This window comes from Mus musculus, chromosome 19 (assembly GCF_000001635.26).
Source record: "Mus musculus strain C57BL/6J chromosome 19, GRCm38.p6 C57BL/6J".
In the NCBI taxonomy this organism is placed as follows: domain Eukaryota; kingdom Metazoa; phylum Chordata; class Mammalia; order Rodentia; family Muridae; genus Mus; species Mus musculus.
In genome coordinates, this window is record NC_000085.6 from 7,189,545 (window position 1) to 7,206,830 (window position 17,286).

The 17,286-nt window shown below is 53.0% G+C and overlaps 2 protein-coding genes across 4 annotated transcripts in view; one reads left to right on the top strand and one right to left on the bottom strand.

Annotated features, from left to right (window-relative positions):
* Macrod1 (mono-ADP ribosylhydrolase 1) overlaps nucleotides 1-8,518 on the top strand; it is a 141,335-nt gene extending 132,817 nt beyond the window's left edge. For 2 of the 3 annotated variants that reach the window (XM_006526563.3, NM_001378919.1), the window contains 6 exons: nucleotides 6,870-6,986; nucleotides 7,245-7,366; nucleotides 7,461-7,491; nucleotides 7,607-7,680; nucleotides 7,988-8,069; nucleotides 8,369-8,518. In XM_006526563.3, the coding sequence (XP_006526626.1) occupies nucleotides 6,870-6,986; nucleotides 7,245-7,366; nucleotides 7,461-7,491; nucleotides 7,607-7,680; nucleotides 7,988-8,069; nucleotides 8,369-8,406 (464 nt within the window). In that variant the 3' untranslated portion in view covers nucleotides 8,407-8,518. Of the gene's footprint in view, nucleotides 1-6,869; nucleotides 6,987-7,244; nucleotides 7,367-7,460; nucleotides 7,492-7,606; nucleotides 7,681-7,987; nucleotides 8,070-8,157; nucleotides 8,193-8,368 lie in introns of all 3 variants that reach the window. The other variant, NM_134147.4, reaches the window with a different exon arrangement.
* A 143-nt stretch (nucleotides 8,519-8,661) lies between these two features.
* Otub1 (OTU domain, ubiquitin aldehyde binding 1) lies at nucleotides 8,662-16,740 on the bottom strand. Its single transcript, NM_134150.2, has 7 exons — nucleotides 16,658-16,740; nucleotides 14,846-14,907; nucleotides 14,514-14,612; nucleotides 10,399-10,517; nucleotides 10,119-10,203; nucleotides 9,828-10,022; nucleotides 8,662-9,695 (listed from the first exon to the last, which is right to left on the bottom strand). Exons 1-7 carry the CDS (start codon nucleotides 16,713-16,715, stop codon nucleotides 9,498-9,500), a joined length of 816 nt encoding a protein of 271 aa, NP_598911.1. The 5' UTR covers nucleotides 16,716-16,740; the 3' UTR covers nucleotides 8,662-9,497.
* Between the last annotated feature and the right edge of the window lie 546 nt (nucleotides 16,741-17,286).

The following is a 17,286-nucleotide window of genomic DNA, read 5'->3' on the forward strand; positions in this document are numbered from 1 at the left end:
GTATGAGTACACTGTGGCAAGCTCACACTTCAGCGGCTCACCGGGCCTCTCAGTGGCTCCTTTCTATCTGCCCGGATCTCTGTCCCTTTGGCTCACCCATCCTTTTCTACCGCTCTTCCCTCTGCTTTCTTTTCCCCTCGCTTTCCTTTGTTTCTGCGAGGATTAGCAAGGCCTTTGAGTATGGGACCCAGCCTGGCCTTCCTGTCAATTCTTTGCAAGCAGCTAGCTGCCATCACTGCTGCTAATCTGTGATTGTTTCCGTGGCCTCTGGGAAAGCTGGCACTGCTGCCCTGATGAATGGTAGCCTGACTCAGTGGAGAACTTAACCTCCACAGCCTGTGGGCCGCGGTTGGTCGGTCGGTGCTCCAGTGCTCCGGAAGCCAGGGTGTGTGAAGTTGCCCCACCCCTCTTTGGCCACCTGTGGGACTCAAAAGCAGCAGGTAGCTTGAGAACTCCCAAGAGCCAGGAAGCTTGCTGGACTCAGTGTTGAGCCTGGGCCTATCTGCAAGAGTAGGGGTGCAGCTTTAGCACAAAGAGGGACCCTCAAAAATGGCTACGTGCTGGGGGCTGGAGAGATGGCTCAGTGGTTAAGAGGTCCTGTGTTCAGTTGCCAACAGCCACATGGTGGCTCACAACCATCTGTAATTGGGTCCAATGCTCTCTTCTGGTGTATTTGAAGACAGTGAGAGTGTACTCACATATATATATATATTTTTTTTTTAAATCTCAAAAAGACAAAACAAAACAAAACAAAACAAGGCATCCGGGCAGTGGCGCATGCCTTTATTCCCAGCACTTGGGAGGCAGAGGCAAGCAGATTTCTGAGTTCAAGGCCAGCCTGATCTACAGAGTGAGTTCCAGGACAGCCAGGGCTACACAGAGAAACCCTGTCTTGAAAAACCAAAAACCAAAAACCAAAAACCAAAAAAAAAAAAAAAAAAAAAAAAAAAAAAAAAAAAGGCTAGATGCAAGCTGAGGGTGTTCTTCACAACTGGCTAGGCACAGGCGTTAGGGTGATTCCTAGGTGCCTTACCCACAGTTCCTGCCCCTAGGACTGCAGTCCTGCACGTCTGCCCCCAGATTTACAGGCTGGGACTCTCTTTGGTCCCTCCCAGTATGTTCTATTACCCAGGGCTCCAGTACAATATCCCATGCTAGCGGGACATTTTGGACCACTGAATGGATGTATTCACAAACCTCCCACCTCCTGTCCCGTTCCATCTTCTCATGTCAGCCCTGTTGCCTCTTCCCTGGTAGTGTGACACACAGGACTGGTCTGTGGCTTCCCCATTACATGTTCGCTACAGGGTACAGTGTATAGCTTCCCAGGGCCAGTGACTTGCTGTCACAGTTGAAGTTTTCATATTGTGGATTGGTGTGAGCCACAAAAGGTTTCATGAGCCGAGTGTGATAGGTCTTTCCTTACCCAGGCAGAGGCCCTAGGTCACCAGCTTCCACTTCCTGACCATCACTAGGAGAACAGTGCCCTGGGTAGCTCCTCCCCCTGAGTGACACTGGAGTCTCTCTGCAGCTTCATTTTGCAGATGAGGAAACTGAGGCACCCTACCCTTCCTAGCAACTGGCCTTCCATGAGTAAGGGGTGTGAGAATTATCTTCCTTCAGCATCTCTGCTCCCTGCCTCATGGCCACTGCACTCATGCCCTGCCCCCAGTAGGCAGGATGCCACCAGGCCCTGCACACGGCTGCCGAGGATCTTTAATAACTCGAGTGCTGTGCATGATGAATGAGGCCCGTGGTTGTGTACATAATGAAGCCCTAATGTTTTCAAATCCCCATTTAAGGAGCTGATCTCACCCCGTAATGAATGTCAGATCACATCACAGTGATGTCGTCCATCCATCTTCTCCCCGGGGCGCCCACCCTCCTCGGCACCTCCAGGATGCAGCCTCGGGAGGGTGGGCTCTGTGTCCTTCCCTGGGCCCTGTACAGGTCTTGTGTTGAGCAGACATCGAAGGAGGGCTGTCTGGGAAATGAAGGGCCAGAAGTTGGCTGTTTGGGTTCTAACCGGGCAACATCAGTATCTCTGTTCACAAGTTCTATCCAGAAAGAGGAAGAGAGTGTGGGGCAAGCCAGAAGAGAAAGGTCCCAGGACTCAGTGGATGGTCTTAGCCCTCGTGGAGGGGGGAGTCCAAAGGTCAGCAGTTCAGGAATCTGCCTCAGCGCCTTAGTCCAGTGGACTCAGCTCCCCATCTGTTCAGCCAAGCTGTTCTTCTGAGAAGGAAATGGACAAGGACCAGTGCACAGGGTCTGGCTGGCAGCTGTATGCTGCACCAAGGTGTGGCTGCTGTGAGCTGTCCTCAGGTCAGAGTCCATGCAGGACTGAATGTCCAGATGGGGAGAGGTCCCCTATACCTTCTTAGACAGAGAGTCCCTGCCCTTGCCCCGCCCCCACCCCAGCCTGTCGTCCTAGAACAGTGCCGCAGTGCTCAGGTCTCTGCCCTTGGCTGTGAGTGTGACAGCGTGATAGACAAAGGAGCAGCCTCTTCCCAAGCCCACACCAAGCAACAAGGGCTTCCTGACAGCCAAGGAAACAGGTACAGAGACTGCACCTTGGAGACAAGGTGGAAGAGCCCAGAAAGGGGAACTTGTCTTGGCAAGCTCCTTGCCTGTGTCCCCAAGGCCAGGTGGGCTGTCACTCTACAAACTGGATCCCTATTCCAGGATGGGCAGGGCAGAGGTGGGAGCTACCCAGAATCCTCTCTTGCTCATGGCTGTGCCTCTCTGAACCTTTGCCTCCACTTCTTGTGAGACAGGGCCTAGCAGTAGAGACCTTGGCTTCTGCTCCACTTCCAGCTGTGAGATCTTGGAAAGTTGTTGACTCCTCTGGCTTTTGGTTGCCTACCTGCCAGCTGCCTCCTGGCCTAAATCAATGTTCCCTACAGATCTTTGGATACCTAGGCCCTGAGATTCAGAGAGATTGAATAACTAGCCCAAAGTTACCAGCAATCTTTAGCCTGAATTTTGGGAGAGAGAAATCCCAGTAGAGGATGTGACAGGGCCAGCTCCATAGAGTGGTAGAAGGGAATGGGGATAGCTGACCCTTTGGCATGGGTACAACTGCCCTCTGAGTCCCCTAGGCTACTGGCTCCTCTTGTTCCTGTAAATAATTAATTAGCCCCTGCTCGCTTGTTTGTTTAGCATGAGGAATGCTCCCCCACTGAGACACATTTATTGCTGAATAAATTTAAATATCTAATCTTCCCTTCATGAATATTACAGCACCCTAAATAGAAGCCAACAGTCCTCAGTGCCTTACTGGAGTAGTCCCCACCGGAGTTTGCCTTGGCTGGTCTGCAGAGGGTCAGGGTCCAGCCCTTTCCCCCTGCCATGAGATAGCTCCTACCAGCCCCATTCCCCCTGCTTGCTGGGAGAGCTGTGCTGGGACAGGGAGGGAGGAGTCTTCTGAGTCCCAAACTGACTGTCAGGTCTGCCCACAGTTACCAGTAGGTTGTCCCTTAGCATCTCCCAGGCTTTGGGGGACTGACTAGACAGGAAGGCAAGGGGCTGGGGTTCAGTGAGATGTAGGGATTAGGGAGGGCAGCAGTAGAGGAGAGGCCTGGGACAGAAGAGCCCAGAGTGGCCAGGGAGGAGACAGCTAGTGTCTGAGAGCAGCTTGGTGGGTGGCAGTAGTATACAGCCCTATGGATGAGCCGCACAGACCAGAGAGATGAGGGGCCCCAGGCCAGATACTCTTCTGGGGGATGTATTGGTTCAGAGAGAGAATAGATACCAGGCTGCAGGGGTAAAGAGGGAGGGCAGGGAGACAAAATATGACAGAATCAGTTGCCAGAGGCAGATAAGCACTGGCACACTGGGGGTGGGGGTGGCAAAAGCAGCCACATCATGGTCCCAGTAGAGTCTCTGAGCCTTCGATGTTTAGTGTGTGATCTATGCCAAGTTTTACTAGCCATGCCTCAGCATCTTCTATAAAGAAGGGGTTGGCAGCACCTCCTGAGTGGGGTGTGAGGCTCCAACAAGACAATCTATGGGTCTGGCTCAGCACCCCAAGGTGTTTACTGCAAGGAGGTCCAACGGGAAGGGATGGAGGCTGACCAGCTCCACCACAATGGAAGGATGCTCATATCGGACCAAGTAGACAGGAGGGTGTTGACCAGGCTTAGACTGAGCTGCAGGCCTTGGTGTTTGGTGAGAAAGGACTTTACCATTTAGTCTAACTGACCTCTGCCTCCCAACTGTTGGGATTAAAGTCACTGCATTCTTCCCTGGTGAGAAGCCAGCTACTATGGGATGGACATCACGGGTGGTAGGGAGACAGGTCTTGACAGTGGACATCCAGAGGAGGGTGGGAGGGTTGGGTGAGGAAGTGGGGCCAGGCATCTGAGACCTGTTTGGGGAAGGGTAACACAAATGTGTTGGCCAGGGCCTCATCTTTGGTTTTGGTCACAGTCAGGAGGTCCAAGTCCTATTCTAAAAGTTGGTAGAGGACTCCTGTGCCAGTCCTCTGTGCCCTCACTTCCCCAGGCTAGCCTCAAAGGACTAACTGCAGACTTGTTCCTTTGAGCAGGGTCTGTATTTCCACACGACCCTGTAGCCAGCCAAGGTCTCCTGCAGGACACTTCACACTGGAATAGCAGGTAGTGGAGTGCCAAGGGGCTGAGACTGATAGCCAGGGCCGGTAGGTTCCAGGAATGTCACCTCCTCAAATCCCAGTGCTCACCTTACACGACTCCCTCACCTCACCACAGACTCGCCATGCCATACACTGTCTGTTATGATAGGGGCTAAATCACTTTGTACCTGATCAAGCCCAATACTGCTCAGCTAACAAGAATTAGAGTCTGACTTCAGGGGCCAAGGACACTTGTTGCTCTTGAAGAGAACCCAGACACAATTCCTAGACACCACATGGTGGCTCCCAACTCTCTGTAATCCCAGTTTCAGGAGGATCCTAGACACAGTGAACATACATGCACGTAGGCAACACAGTCACACACATAAGGTAACATGGACAAATCTAAGAAATAAAATAAATAAGAAGCCGGGCATGGTAGTGCACGCCCAGCACTTAATCCCAGCACTCGGGAGGCAGAGGCAGGCGGATTTCTGAGTTCAAGGCCAGTCTGGTCTACAAAGTGAGTTCCAGGACAGCCAGGGATACAGAGAAACCCTGTCTTGAAAAAACAAAAACAAAACAAAACAAAACAAAACAAAAAAAACAAAAAACAAAAAAAAAAGAAAGAAAGAAAGAAAGAAAGAAAGAAAGAAAGAAAGAAAGAAAGAAAGAAAGAAAGAAAGAGGAAGAAAGAAAGAAAAGGAAGAAAGAAGATAGAATAAAAAGAACCAGAGCCTGGTATAGTGGTGAACTCCCCTAGCTCAGAGTGGAGGCCGGAAGGTTAGGGGTTTAAGTTTAAATTGAGGCTAGCCCAAGCTACACAAGATCATATGGCTCAAATAAAAACCAAAACACAACAAATATGAGAAAAAAGAAAAAAGGTCAATTTACTTAGCACTGAGGTATATAGCTCATCGGTGGGATGTGTGCCCTGGGTTCTGTCCCTGGCACTACCCTACCCTGCAACATTTATTTTTTCTAACATCCTATGAGGTGGGCCTCTGTTAGACCCAGAGAAGTAGTGATGAGCCCTGGGTCACTCAGGCTGCTCACCTTCCCTGCCACTGCTGTTCTGTCCAGTGCTGGGTCCTCTGGGACATCCCACCCAGAACAGATACACTGCGAGTCCTGGGAACTCCAGGCTTCACCCAGGCTCAGGACTCAGCACCCACTCTGCAGAATCCTGCCGAGGAGAGCAGGGGGCCTGAAATACCCTGCCCTGAGCCATTCCCAGGGTTCTCCAACTCTGGGAAACCACCCCAGTGCCAGCTCTGAGGAAAGTTGAAAATTAGGTGTAATTGGAAACAGGAAACAGAAGAGAGGGGTGTCCAGTTGGTGGCGCCCCATCCTGGGCAGGATGCAGGAAAGAAAGGGTTAGGAGTCTGTAAAATGGAGTCAGAATTTTTTGTTTGTTTATTTGTTTGTTTTGCTTGCTTTATGCCAGTGCATCCAGATGCCAGGCAGTAGACTTTCTCAAGGATAGGCCTGGGCTCCATCAGCCCTGCCATCTCAGGGGGCACTGTCCACATTTTGCAGTTGAGATCCTGGTAGAGCAGACAGGGGCAAACCAGTACTTGCCTCAACCTGTTTGGGCAAAGCTACATGGTTCTTGGGTGAGCAGCAGAGTTGCCTCTGGGCTTCTGCTGGCTCTGGAATATAGCAGCGTTAGGAGTTGTTTATCTGGGTCTGGATCCCCAGGGTCACAGAGAATCCCAAGAGCCTCCCTTGGATAAACAAGCCTGACCTTAGTTAAGCAGGATGGCTAATGCTGACGAGTCTGCTAGTTGCCCCAGCAGGGTTTGATAGACACCTGAGAGGCCTGGTCCCATGGGAAGGAGTTGGAAACCCTAGGCTCAGGCGCAGGATTGGACCTGTCATTTGGAACTAGGTGGCCTCGGCTCCTCAGACGGGATTAATTGAGGCTTGGATTTTGAAGCGGCCTAATCAAAAGGTGGGCTTTGGGATCCCACCAGATTCTTAGATCTGAGTGACCTCCGGACGGCTCGGACCGGACAGAGAAGCAAGTGGGTGGGCCAGGCGCGCCCCCTGCCGGTCGCCCCGTGTCTCTTCGCTCCAGGGTTCACTGCAACTCCTTGCAGCCTCAGTTTCCCTAAATGTGAAACAAGGGGCGACAAGAGCAGCCTTGGAGAGAACTTTGTGATGCCAAGTGGGCCAGTGCATAGCCTTGGAGTCTCTTGGGATTGGGTTGTCATGCATGCCTGATTCTTCAGGGATGCAGGGAACCCGACAGCTCATTTCTCCCGGTCCCCTGCAGTGGACGGCTGCATTCATCGGGCCGCGGGATCCCTGCTCACGGACGAATGCCGCACCCTACAGAACTGCGAGACCGGCAAAGCCAAGATCACTTGCGGCTATCGGCTGCCAGCCAAGTGTGAGTGTTCGAGGGGAACTGCCCACAGTCACAAGGGGGTGTCTTAACGTTAAGTGTAAGGGCCTGGCCCCTCTGACACTCAAGATAGCAGTTGGCAAATGGCTGGAGTTACAGCAGAGAGGAGAGTGAGAGGGCAATGTCAAGGTCTTTCACTACCTAGCAGTGACGTGGGTGGGCGGTCACAGTGTGTGCTGCAAGGGTGAGGTCCTTCTAGCGAGACAGCATGAGAGAATGATTGAAACTGTCACCCTATCCTAGATGTCATCCACACGGTGGGGCCCATCGCCGTGGGCCAACCCACTGCCAGCCAGGCGGCCGAGCTCCGCAGCTGCTACTTGAGCAGCCTGGACCTGCTGCTGGAGCACCGGCTGCGCTCAGTGGTAAGAGTCAACTGGCGGCAGGGTCAGGGTCAGGGTCATCAGGGAAGGCACCAAGTAACCAAGTCCCCATGTCATCTTGCCCTCTCTTCCCTAGGCTTTCCCGTGCATCTCCACAGGCGTGTTTGGTGAGTCTGGAAAAGCCAGGCCTGGTGTGGGCAGTGGCTCCTCCCCCGCCTTTCATCGAGGAGGTGGGTGGGGTGGGGCGGGGCCAGATGTGGACTCACCAGACCCTGCCCTCAGGCTACCCCAATGAGGAGGCTGCAGAAGTAGTGCTGGCTTCGCTGCGGGAATGGCTGGAGCAGCACAAGGACAAGGTGAGACCTGACAGAGGTTGGCAGTGAGGCTGAAGCCTGGGTGCCTAGCGCTGAGCTGTGGCGGGTCAGTACCTGCCCTCCCCCAGCCCACTCCCTAGGCCAGGCGTATTTGTTGTGAGACAGAGATGGGAAGGGGTGAGTGTGCAGTCTGAACCCCTTCTATAAATGGCACAGTGAATTCTCCAATCTCCTGTGGTACCCATGGTAGAGACCCCGCAAGGGCAGGTGCATTTGGGGGAGCACACAGTACCAGCACTGAGAGGCCAGTGGAGGCCTAGCCCAAGCTGAGCAAGTCTCCCTGGCACAGGTGGATCGGCTCATCATCTGTGTGTTCCTGGAGAAGGACGAGGGCATTTACCGGGAGCGCCTTCCCCATTATTTCCCAGTAGGTATGTGCCCTTTTCTCCTGGCCACCCCAGGCCAGCCTACCCCTCCCCCAATGCCCCGGGGCATCTCTCACTGTCCTCTGCCTTCCAGCCTGAGGTTCCCACATCCCACCCTGAACAGGACTGGTAAGCAGGGCCTGGCCCAGTACTGTGTGGCCGCGCTACACTACTAACCTGGACCTCTAACACCCGCTCAATCTGCTATCGCTTACCTCCATGCAGTGGGGTGGTGAAGGCAGGGGGGGGACCCTGGGGCTTTCAGAAGTCCTCAATTCCCTTTAACCTATCTGCTCTGCCCTCAGACCCACCCGGGCCTGTAGGAATTCGTTCCCAGCTTTGAGAGGTCTCAGAAGCCTACAGCTTGTTCCAGCCTGGCCATCACAGGGTTCTGTCCTTTCCTTCAGCCCTGCCTTTCAGAAGCCTCCTAATAAAGCTGTCTGGCTCAGCCCTCACTGTCTGGGTCTGGCTGGGTTCTCCTCCCCCCACCCCCCAAGGTAGCCCCTGGTAGGGGTGGTGTCTTGGACATCTTGCTTCAAGAGGCTACAACAGCCCTGGGTGAGCCAGGAGGGTAGATGCATGGGCCAGACAGCAGAGGCAGCGGCAGCAGCACTTCACATTTATTGAGGGCCTGCCCCCAAGGAGCTCACAGCCTGGGCTGAGACCCCACATGTGCTGGGGGTGGGGAGGAGAAGGCAGGTAATGCAGATATGGCCCAAGCAAAGGGGGTGCAGAGCAGGCACAGGCAGGGGCTCTGGGGAACAGGGGACAGGCAAGCTCTACTAGAGTGTCTCTCTCACACCAGGTCAGCTCCTCCAGGGCCCAGAGGATGCCTAGCTGCTCCACCCACTCTAGGCCAGCCTCCTCCCATGAATCTCTCACCCCAGTACTCCTCAATCATGCAGGCCCTTGAAGGTTGGCAGAGAGTTGTATCTGGGGCCCTGGCCAGAACAGCAAGTCTGTAAGTGCTTTGTATGGGTGGCTTGAGACCTCTGGTCAAGTTCCCACAGAAACCCTTGGGAGGCTAAGGAAGAAAGGGCAGGCCTATGGGAGCAGAACTCCAAGGAACCAGAAGGGGCCCACAGAGGCCTGGTCCCTTCCAACTTCTCTTGGCAGGAATGCTTGGGGTAGATGGTTGGAAAGCTGGGGACCCATCCTCGGGAAAGGGACAGCCAGACACAAGGCAGCCAGCGGGCAGGTAGGGAAGGGCGGCAGAGCAGGGAAGCGCACACTCGGGCTCACCACCAGCATCCCCTTTAATAAAACATGGAAGGTTCTATGACAGGAGAAGGGAGGAGTGAAATATGACCATTTACAACCACACACAAAAAAAAAAAAAAAAAAAAAAGAAAAAGAAGAGAAAGAAAGAAAACCCTCTGTACATGTCTAGCGCCTGGCAGGGGAGGCAGGCGGGGCACAACAGGCCAGCCGGTCCTATTTGTAGAGGATATCGTAGTGTCCAGGTCGGTAGAGAAGGTAGACCTTGGGCTCGGAGCCCTCGGGGAAGACGTGTGGGTTGGTGGTGCCGCCCTCGCCGCGGTCCATGTACTCCACTTGGATGGACACACTGAGGGCCTGGGCCAGGGCTATGATGTGGATGTGGTCGCTCTCCTTGCACATGGGTTCCACCTCCTGTGGCACAGGGGCAGGTCAGGCCTGTCCCAGGATCCCTCCCCCAGGTCCCACAGCTCACCCTGGCATGCCCCACCCTGACACAAAAGAGAAAAGGAGGGCCCCAAAGCAGAGTGAGAGAGGAGGTGGCACCTGCTGGCAGAACTCCTTAACAGTCCGGCCACCCTCGATGAAGTGCTCGAAGAACTTGCTCTCCCGCTGTAGGTAGCCTGAGGTGAGCAGTCGCAGGTAGACCACAAGGTAGTCTGAGGTGCTCTGGTCATTGAAGGAGGCCAGCAGGTCAGCTACTGAGGTCTGCTTCTCCACCTGCTCGATAAGGTCCATGAACTGCCCCACCCAGGGACAAAAGGTAAGATGAGGAAGATGGCAACAGGCCACCCTTACCATACATTAACCCAGCCTGAAACTGGTGGGCTCACTCACCGTGTTGTGGAAGTCTTCAATTGTGAATTCAGTGAAGCCCTGGGATACCAGGTCCTCTTTACTCTTGGCAGACACGGCTTTGAACCTGCAGGTGGGAAGGAATGGGAAGCCAATATGGGCTCCTCGGCTAGCAGAGCAAGGCCCTAGCCAGCCCAGTCCTGCCTAGACAAGGACACCCACCAAGCTCAAAAAGAAGTCCCCAAGCAACCCAAATGATGGGTAGCCTAAGGCCCTGACTTCCTCATGAGAGGTCCAGAGCCCCAGTGCCTGTCGTCCTCACCGCTGCAGTTCCTTGCTGTCATCTAGCAGTGCCTCCAGGTGGGAGAAGCCAAACGCTCGGTAGAAGCAGTTGCCATCAGGCCGGGTCTTCCGTATGTATGAGTACTTTTTGTGGAGGTCCTGCAGAGATGCAGCTCAGCTTAACATTCACCAGCCCAAGAAATGGCTAGAACAGCAGGTGGCAACTGAGCTCCCACCTCCTGGCTTCTGAATGGGGACACCAAGTAACCCACTGGCACTCTTGGAAGCTATGCACTTATGTGTCAATGGTTGTACGGTCGCCAGCCGCTAAGCCATGTGGGTACCACTGGCTAGAGCTTTGTTTAAAAACAGGTGACTAAATCTGTCCTTGACTAATACAGCTTTTTAAGGTCTTTAATGCAAGCAAGACAAACGGGAACAGGACAGGCCATACTACCAGCTGCCCTGCCCAGTAGGGCTCTAGCCACAGAGAAGCTCTCCCTACAGTCTGGGGCTAAACTGGCTCTCCAATACACTTTCACCTTCTAACCATGCTGCCCACAACAGGGACCACCTCCTTCAGCCCTTCCTGCTTCCTCGAGATGAAGCAGTCCCATGACACAGACTCCTAGTACTGCTTAAGCAGGTCTTACCCATCTGGACAACCCTGGCCCTGGTCACCCCTTGTGCCTGCTCCTTCCTCAGATGACTATCCTCAGACAACTGTCAGTAAAGAGAGTCCTTTTACACTGAAAATATGGCCCTGACATTTCATCTGCCACTATGCTGCCCCAATATTCACTACCAGCTCCTGTCCCTCAGATTCAAGGACACCTTCCTATCAGTTTTGACTCCAGAGTCATATAAGATCCAGGTAGGCCTCCCAGTACAGACAGAAACTTGTGTGGGCAGCTTCTGTCTGGCCAATGTTAAGAACCCTCCCCAGCCTAGCCCTGGACAGTGGCAGCACTACCCTTCTTCTCATTTTCACCTGTCCTCTCCCACGCTACCCCTCATGCTTCTCCACTCTGAAAGGTCAGGCTCCACCAAAGGACACAGTATCCTTTAAGCCAGTTACAACCCAAACCCAGGGCTTCCTGCCTGCCCTATAAACCCCAGAGGCCTGACCGTATCTTTACCTCTTAGTCACAGATACAATATTCCCTTTCATTTTGGTTTTGAGACAAGGTCTCATTTTGCAGTACAGGCTGGCCTTGAACTTGCTGTAATCTTGCCTGGGCTGAAATTCAAGACCACCAAACCTAGATAGAGTTCCGCCTTAGATGCTCTGCCTCCGACCCCTCTTCCATGGCTGAGACATCTCCACGGGCACAGCTGGTTTGCACCAACTTGATCTTCACCTCGGCTTTCAATGACCTCAGAGATGGCTCACTTCTGCCCCCACCCATCTACCAAACAGTAGATCCCTTAGGCTCTTCCTTCAACACACCTAGCACCCAAATGTATCACTACACAGCCCACTCCTGGTCTATCACGCCTGCTTAATGTTTTACTGTCAAAGCCCCTCACTACCCCCTCTTCCTCCACTGTGCCCTGAAACCTATTTTCACCCTGAAGCACTAGTAACCTCACAGCTAAGCCTTCTTCCTCTCTGCAGCCTTTAAAGCATCCAGACATTCCCAGGCCAAACTGGCTTTCATGGAGGCTCCAGCCTGCCCAGATGCCCACTTATTAAACCAACCTCAGACCCCACGCCCCTTGAACACCCTGTCACTTGGCATCTTGCTTCTGTCTGTTCATCAAATACATCTTTCATAGAGGCTCTTGCCCTCTACCCCCATTTAGAATGCAAATTCTCAGCTAGGCATGGATGAACATGCCTTTAACCGCAGACAGAAGCAGGAGGATCTCTGGAGTTCAGGGCCAGTCTGGTCTACGTAAGCAAGTCCAGGACAGCCAGGACTCTGTTACACAGAGAAACCCTGTCTCAAATAGCCAAGGAAGGAAGGAAGGGGGGAGGGAGGGAGGAAGGGCAAGTTCTCCCACTCCTTCATTTCTCTCCACAGTACTAACGACCTCTAACAACCAAAGTGTGTGTGTGTGTGTGTGTGTGTGTGTGTGTGTGTAGTGTTGTGTTATAGAGTTGGGACAGGGTGTAGTGCTGTGTTATAGAGTTGGGACAGGGTGTAGTGCTGTGTTATAGAGTTGGGACAGGGTGTAGTGCTGTGTTATAGAGTTGGGACAGGGTGTAGTGCTGTGTTATAGAGTTGGGACAGGGTGTAGTGCTGTGTTATAGAGTTGGGACAGGGTGTAGTGCTGTGTTATAGAGTTGGGACAGGGTGTAGTGCTGTGTTATAGAGTTGGGACAGGGTGTAGTGCTGTGTTATAGAGTTGGGACAGGGTGTAGTGCTGTGTTATAGAGTTGGGACAGGGTGTAGTGCTGTGTTATAGAGTTGGGACAGGGTTTGCTATATTTAGCCCACATTGACCTTGACCCTCCTGCCTCATTTCTCCTGGGATTAAAGGCATGCTGACCACCACATATACCTTTTGGTTTGTATCTGGTCTTGCACTGCCCGCCGTAAGCACCACAGAAGCAGGACTGTGTTGCAGTCCCCAGTATGTGTAGTACCTCCAGTGCCAGGCAAATGTAACATGACCACTACACTAAGGCTGCTCAGTCTAGCCACTCTGCTATTGTAGGCTCACTGGGCACATACTGTCAGGCACCCTGTAGAGGGCTCACGCCCACTTCCTCACAAAGTCCACTCCTCCATGCAGGAGCCAAGTATATAGCCATCCTGGTTTTGCCATCACCACCCAGGAAGAACGGGGTACGCAGAGAGGAAGGTTAGGGTGCTGCGGTACCTTGCTGTAAACATTCAAACAGTTTGCTAAATGACTCACTGCTAAGAACCTGAGGAGCTCCTGTTGGTTTTACAGGGCAGCTTAGTAGAACAGGTGCCCCTGGATGAGCCACACGGGAGAGAAGAGCCTGCTGCCTTCAAAGCGCTTGCTGGGCACAGCAGCACTCAATTCAACACGTTCCCTAAACTTGCCCCATGGCTGGAAATAACTCTAGCCAGAAACCCAGCATTGTCTGAGGTCACACAACTGGAGAGCAAAGGTCTACCTGGCTCAAAAAATCAAGGCCTTTACCTCCTCATATATATTTTGGTAAAATCCCAAACCCCTGAGCAGTGGGTAAAGCGATCACAGACTGTGGACAGCTGATCTAGGCTGAACAGGGGCTATTTAGTCCACACATTTCCCTTCAGATGCTAAGGACAGAACTTAAGAGCTTTGCAAATACTGGGCTCAGGTTGCTACTACTGAGCTAGCTGTACCTCAGCCCTACATAACAGTTAAAGTTTTCATTATCTGCCAACTGCGCAGAGTCAGGAAAGCTCATGACTTCTGGCTTCTCTGGCAACAGGGGAATAACTACGGACACTCACTCCCATGCCTGGCTATTTGTGAGCTACGCTGCTCACAGTTCACCTCTCAGGCAGCTTCACTCTTGGGCTGCTGCTGTAAGGGGTTACCTGTGTGACCACCTGAAGGCCCCACTTGCGAGCAGAGGACATGAACACCTATGATCTTTGGAGGAAGACTGAAGTACACCATTTCTTAACTCTTCAGGCTGCCTACTAAATACTGTTTCATCCCAGGGTCACAGTTCAAGCTCCGCTGCTCCCAGCTTTTGGGCTTACTGGGAAAGAAGCTTGCCTCAGTTTGAGTGATGCAGCAGAGACACACAGAAGAAGCCTGTTCTCCGCAAAGATCAAAGTAGACAGACTACAGGACAGGTCTCTGTGACCAATCTACCCATCCCAACACCAGCAAGTTTGGCCCCTGGCAGGCTACTGAGTTGTCAGTGCCCGCCCAGCCTGCACCTGGTCCCACCTGAGCATCACCTACCTCAACCTTACAGCCACCCTACAGGCAGATGCTTTCACTGTCCCTATTTTACAGATGAGGACACCCAGGGCTCAGAGACACTGAAGGACCTGTCAAGAAGACAGCTGCTGAGTGGTAATCTGATATGAATGAGGTCTCAGTCCAGAGGCCACACTTCAAGAACTAGCAATAGGAGGTGTGTCCCCGCCCAACACCCGACCCTCTCAGACATTAGGCCTGACAAGAAGCAGGGCTGAAACAGGCTCCCTCCTGCCCCTCTGGCCAGGATCCCACCTTGATCTTCTGTTGGTAGATGTTGTCATCCTCAGCATACTCCTTGTACAGGACTGAGAGTTCCAGCCGCTCTGACACCAGAGGATTCTGCACAGCAATCTGCAGGGAGGCAGGAGACTGAGGAAGCCACGCCTAACACCTACAAACGGGGTGGTGGCCATCCAGCAGCACAGCAACCCCACAAAAGCATAGAGTGCCTAAAGTAGACTCAGAGACTTGAGAGACTCGAGAGGGGAGGGCTTCAAAACAGACACTAGGTCTCAGGCCCTGACTATGCATCCCCACCACAAAGCCCTCAGCTACTCCCTCCCCAACTTTCTTCGGCACCTCACCTCTTGCTGAATTCGGTCCTGCTGAGCCATAATGGCTTCATCATAGGCCAAACAGTTAACACCTAGAAAAAGGAGAAAAAAGAAGTGCCAACCAAGGGTTCCTATGGGGTCTGGCTATCTCTATGGCAGGCAGCTTTGGCAGAACAGGTCTGGAATCTGGAACCCTATGCCTTACACCCCACTGTGTATTCTTAGCAAAGTTCTTCCTTCTTTGAGTTCTCATTTCCTCATCTTTTGGAGAAAGTAGCTAAGTGTGGTGTCATTTGGGAGGCTGAGGCAGGAAGACCACAAGTCTATATAGCTAATCTCTAAAAAAATAAAAGTAAACAAGGGAGCAATTACAGACCAGAGCAGGATTAAGAAGCCTAGGAGTTAGAGATCAGCTCTGGAAATATAGCAAGCCTTTATCTTGGAAGAAAAAAAAAATAGGGCTGGGCTTGAGACCCAGTGGTAAAGATATATTTGTCCTGCAGGTGTGAAGCCCTAGCAACCTCAAGAAATAAGTAAATATAAATATAAATAAATAAGTAAAATGACAAGTAAAGATCACCCCCAAAGCTCTCTTGCAGCCCCGATATTCCTTCCTCCCTGCCTTCTAAAAGCACTGTGTAGCATCTAGGGAATGCTCTGGGGAAGGGAGCTCTGGGAGAAAGCAGGATGAAGGGGTGGAGCCCTAGGAAGAATGAGTGCATCCTGTAAGCATGCACTTTACTGAGACACGCCCTTTGTCCTTCTGTGGTCCCCTGTATTGTTCATTTTCCAAATTAAAAAACAAAAAACAAAAACCAGAGGTAACTCCATCTTGTCCAAGGTCAAGTCCACATTTGTAAAATTCCAGTCTGAGCTCTTGGACATGTCACTTGCCAAAGTCCTCTCCCCTCACCTCTAGAATGGATTAATGCCATCACCTTGCTCCCATCATCAAAATATGCTGGGATCCTGCCAGCAGCAACTACTACCTAAGCACTCTCTAGAGTCATCCACGGATTCGGGACGTTCGTTCTGAGGACTCTAAGCAGCTATTGTAGGAGTTTCTAGTCTTGGATCCTTCTTAGATGTGATGGAGAACAATTTCTTTCTGCGTATCTGGGTTTCCTAGTCCTCAACCTCTAGAATATAGTGTGGAGTTAGAGTAGGGTGTGCGAGTATGACTGGCTTTTTAAAGCCAATCCTTTGGGGCCTGGTTATCCTAGGTTCTCAGCTGAGCTTCCCACCATGTCCTACAACAGGACTGTCCCTCCCACTCAACAGACTTACTCAACCCCTAGAGCTCAAGTTCTCGGGAGACAGGGAGAAGGTGTGACTGGTTTCTGTCTTTTTTTAAAGACCAAGAATCTAGGAAAACAATGCCTGGATCCGCTCAAAGGTGCTGTAAGGCCAGCACAAGCTCTAAGGCAAAGAGCCGCCAATGGCATCCCGAACGGCCCAGCAGGGACTTCGTCCTTGGAAGCCCGGCGTTCCTCAACGCCTTTCAGCAGCTCGGCCCCGGCCTAGGCCTCGGCTTGACTGCTAGGTCTCCGGCGGGCTGACTGTGGGAGCCGGCCGAGGCCACGGGACCGGCGGAGGCGGGGCGGCCCAGGCCCCGCCCCAGGCGTGCGCGAGAGGCCGAGCCCCGGCCCCGGCCGCCCCGCCCGGCCGGGGGTCGCCGCGGCCCTGCTTCCATTGTGAGGGGGAGGGGAGGAGACGCGGGGAAGGGCTCGGTCGCACGCTGCGCCTACTCCCCAGGGCCCTGACTCCCCGAGTTCCTCGGGAACGGCGGGCCGTGGATTGCCCCCGCTAGCCCGGGAAGGACATCCTTCCCTCCGTTCGTACCTTCGGAGTCGCTACCCAGTGGCTCCTGCTTCTGCTGCTGAGGTTCCTCCGCCGCCATCTTTAAACAGCGCCGCACTGGCGATCGCTTCCGGGTTATTAATTGCCCTCCTCCCGGAAGGGAGCCCCTCCTTGTGGCCCCTCCTTCGCAACGCCCCTAGCAACAGGCTCCCTTTGGCAGTCGTCAGGGCCTGGGCTGCTCCTGCTGCCCTGGAGAGCTTGGGGGGACGCCACGCGCGCTTCCACATTCCACTTTCCCAAAGGTCCTGCGGGGCTAAGGACCTCCTCGAGTCATTTCTGTTTTCTGTATACTGAAGTTTGAAACGCAGGTTGTGTAACTAAGATAAGGAACAAGATGGAATTAAAGTCACTAGAAGGTTAATCCCAGCTGCGCGTACTTTCAAGGTACAGGACGGTAGCTGCAGTGCGGAGCGCAGAGCCACCTCGAGACAGGAAGTGGTGACAACCTCCTGACGCCCTTCGGAGCCTTCGCGGCCTCTCGCCTCTCACCACTGAGCCTGTTCTCTAAAGCTGTAAAGACCTGTTTCCAGCACGGGGAGCATCTTCCCTTGATACCAAAACCAAAACCCTCGACCTAACTTTAGGCTATATGTCCTCGTATTTGAGAAAGC

What these genes read in the sequence shown, in the direction of transcription:
- Otub1 (NM_134150.2), bottom strand. Translation starts at nt 16,715, where the DNA reads ATGGCGGCGGAGGAACCTCAGCAGCAGAAGCAGGAGCCACTGGGTAGC. An exon ending in GACAGCAAGGAACTGCAGCG is followed by an intron (nt 10,204 to 10,398) that starts GTGAGGACGACA and finishes TCCCACCTGCAG; the next exon opens with GTTCAAAGCCGTGTCTGCCA. An exon ending in TTGAAGACTTCCACAACACG is followed by an intron (nt 10,023 to 10,118) that starts GTGAGTGAGCCC and finishes TGGGTGGGGCAG; the next exon opens with TTCATGGACCTTATCGAGCA.